The sequence below is a fragment of the Pseudoliparis swirei genome, chromosome 19 (genome assembly GCF_029220125.1).
Source record: "Pseudoliparis swirei isolate HS2019 ecotype Mariana Trench chromosome 19, NWPU_hadal_v1, whole genome shotgun sequence".
Lineage (NCBI taxonomy): Eukaryota > Metazoa > Chordata > Actinopteri > Perciformes > Liparidae > Pseudoliparis > Pseudoliparis swirei.
The window spans coordinates 14,141,115-14,144,060 of NC_079406.1; the positions used below are offsets into that span (position 1 = coordinate 14,141,115).

The 2,946-nt window shown below is 46.4% G+C and overlaps 1 protein-coding gene across 1 annotated transcript; it reads left to right on the forward strand.

The window, feature by feature from the left end:
• The first annotated feature begins 286 nt into the window (after positions 1 to 286).
• Positions 287 to 2,708, forward strand: LOC130210164 (uncharacterized). Its single transcript, XM_056440154.1, has 4 exons — positions 287 to 752; positions 826 to 883; positions 964 to 1,176; positions 1,351 to 2,708. The coding sequence occupies exons 1-4, from the start codon at positions 287 to 289 to the stop codon at positions 1,388 to 1,390; spliced, it is 777 nt and encodes a 258-aa protein (XP_056296129.1). The 3' UTR covers positions 1,391 to 2,708.
• Positions 2,709 to 2,946: the final 238 nt, after the last annotated feature.

Below are 2,946 nucleotides of genomic sequence, written 5' to 3' on the forward strand. Positions count from 1 at the left end.
TACAGTTATGTCAAAAGTTCTAAATTGTAACTCGAGTATAATACGATCAAGTATGTTCACTGTATTTTGAGACTATTCAAATTCTAGCTCTGTGTAAAGCATTTCAAATACTGTTTAAATTGTCATTTTCCATGACCGGTTTTAAGGAATATATTGACAAAATGCAGAAATAATTGTAAGTATAGGCACATGTATGTATTTATTTTAATTAGAATGCAGTGCACCTATATATGTGGGAGTTCGGAGCACACTTGGACTGAAGTGTAGACAACAATGTTCTTGGACCATGAAGCCTAATGCAATTCTACAACTGTCTGCTTTACCAGTGTGTGATGCCCCTCTGGCTGGAGGCGGGGTTGCCAGGGTTTCATGTGTTGCAGCTGCGGAGGAGCAGGCGGAGCGTCATCGCAACCGGGAACAGCTGACGCGGTCCCCGGAAGCATTTAAGATCCGTCAACAGCAGTCGTCGGGGTGGCTGAACCCTCCGTACAATGATAGGGAGAATAAAGAGTGTTACTCCTGTAAACAACCCGGTGTCTCCCTTGTCTGTGTCGTGGCCTGTGTGGCAGAGGGTAGCCTCACTCTCTGGGTGTCAGCACACCTGATTCGGGGGAGCCAATCACGGTGCGCGGGGCCCGGTAAAAGTGACGGGGAAGCGTTTGGTTCCCCCTTGACATCAAGCACGGCTTCCGCCACGTTTGCGGACGCTGCTCCCCTCCTCCTGTACGGAGGTTCGTCTCTGGTGCGCGCTGGTGAGTTCAGTTCCACTCCGTCTTTTATGGTCTCACTGTGACGTGTCCCTAACTCGTTCTGGTTTTTATATAGCCGGCAGCTTGCCTCCTCCCACCCTCCAAGTGGAATGCTTGGAATGCCCGACTGATCGGTAGGTGACTTCCGGGTGCTGGGTCCCGTAGCTTGGGAGGTATTACTATGTTTTGACGGGCTTTCGTCCTTTTATTTTAGGAGACTGTTGGCCGGGTCGGCGGAACGCTGCCACTCCATATGGGCCACTGCTGTTTTGCCTAGGATTGTTTTAACCACTGCCGTGGCACTGTTGAGCGTCCACAAACGCTATTTACGCCAAAGCAACTGCGTCGGCTGTGGCTGGTCTCGGCCCGACCGGGCACCGGGCCGAGCCAACACTGTGCCTCTGCGGCGCCATTTAGCTCCCTTTGAGTAGGAGCCGTTTACTGGGGTTTATTAGGTTGTCTTGTGTTTATCTGTTGTTTTTGGTTTCTCATTCGTCTCCTGCTTATTATTTGTCTTTTGTTTGATTTTGCCACGTGTGGTTTTCCCTTCGTGGGGAAACCCGGTTTTGTTATTAATTGAGTTTGTCTTTTGTGTTTGTAGGTGCTCGCAGACCAAGGTGGCGGGAGTGGCGCTTCTGTAACCCCTTGAGATGTCTCCTTTTCAATGAATCTCCCTGGAGCTGGGCAGGCTGGTAGCAACTGTTTATTCTGCATTCATACAAAGGGACAGAGGACGTCGGCAGCTTCTGTGGGCAACGGCGCGTGCTCCACTCTCTTGAGGAATCCCGAGTCGCTCTCGTTACCCATTTCAATACAGTCACATTAAATAATATACAAAACAGTGAACTAAAGAAAAAGTGATCGTATAGTGGATTTACATGACAATAAAATAAATGAAACGGAACAGAAACTGTCTTTCTTAACTAATTAATTATTCATATTTATAACAATTAAATAAGAGTAATAATAACACACTCATAAGAACAACACACTGTAACATACCTGCATTCATACAAAGGAACAGAGGTCGTCAGTTTCTGTGGGCAACGGCGCGTGCTCCGTTTAGAGACGGAGCCACGTTTGTGTTAGCTAGGTTAGCTACTATTAACATTTATGACTGGCGACGAAACATATAAAACTAATACATAACCTAATGAAAACATGATGAATACAATCTAAGACAATTACTAAACAAACAAATAAAGCCAGCTCACTTTTAATTCACTATTCCTATCTATTACCCCGATATAGCCCACAGACCCGTTCAGACAGACGTTACCTCTTGAGGAATCCCGAGTCGCTCTGGGGATCCCCCACAATCCCTTGCGTCTTGAAATGAAATGCAAGTGCACCTTAACCACAGCAGGTGGCGTAAATTCCATTTATCTGGATTTAATGCAGACCAGATTGACTATGTTACACTTCCGGGATTTGGGGTCTCCCTTTGTCTGTTGTGTTTTTAAGTTATCTCCAGTGCGGACCCTCACGTGTGTTTGTGTGAGTGTGCTGAGGGCGTGCACGAGTGATTGGGGTGCTTACTTTTCTTTTGGGACCCCACCCGCGCTGGTCTACCTCGCCCGCCACCGGTCAGTCCCCGCCCTACACCTTTATCTTCAGTAACGGCCCTTTTTATTATTATCTTGCATTTTATACATTGTGTGATCGAATAAATATTGTATATGGATTGGAACCACGTCTCTCGCTCCCTGTGTGTATAAGGAACCAGCATGTCCTCCCAGTCTGAGGACTGGGTTCACTACTACTGTTACCACACCTAGGAGCCGAGTCTTGACAAGTGAAGCGCATGAACTCCACTGCAGAATGAATTCTCTAGTGTGAATGGCTCCAGCTCAGGTGTAATGCGCATCGGCAGGTTTGCGTTATATTACGTCTACTGTATGAAATGTCCTTCAAGTCACTGCGCTGCATTTTTTAAATAAAATTAAAATGTTGATCACATCTCTGTCACTTCCTCTCTTTGCGGTCTTAATACTTAAAGGACTGCAGTAACTTCAAGTAGGCTATGTGTATTATCGTGTTTTTTTCTTTTTTCTGCTGTTGTGACAAAGCGGCAAAGACTACTAAGTAGAATAGCAATGTGATGCACACACTCGCAGCTCAAACTAACAAGTGGCTCCTCCTCACACAAACATCACCAGGGGGCTCCTGCAGTAATTTCCTTCATCGCACAGACCAA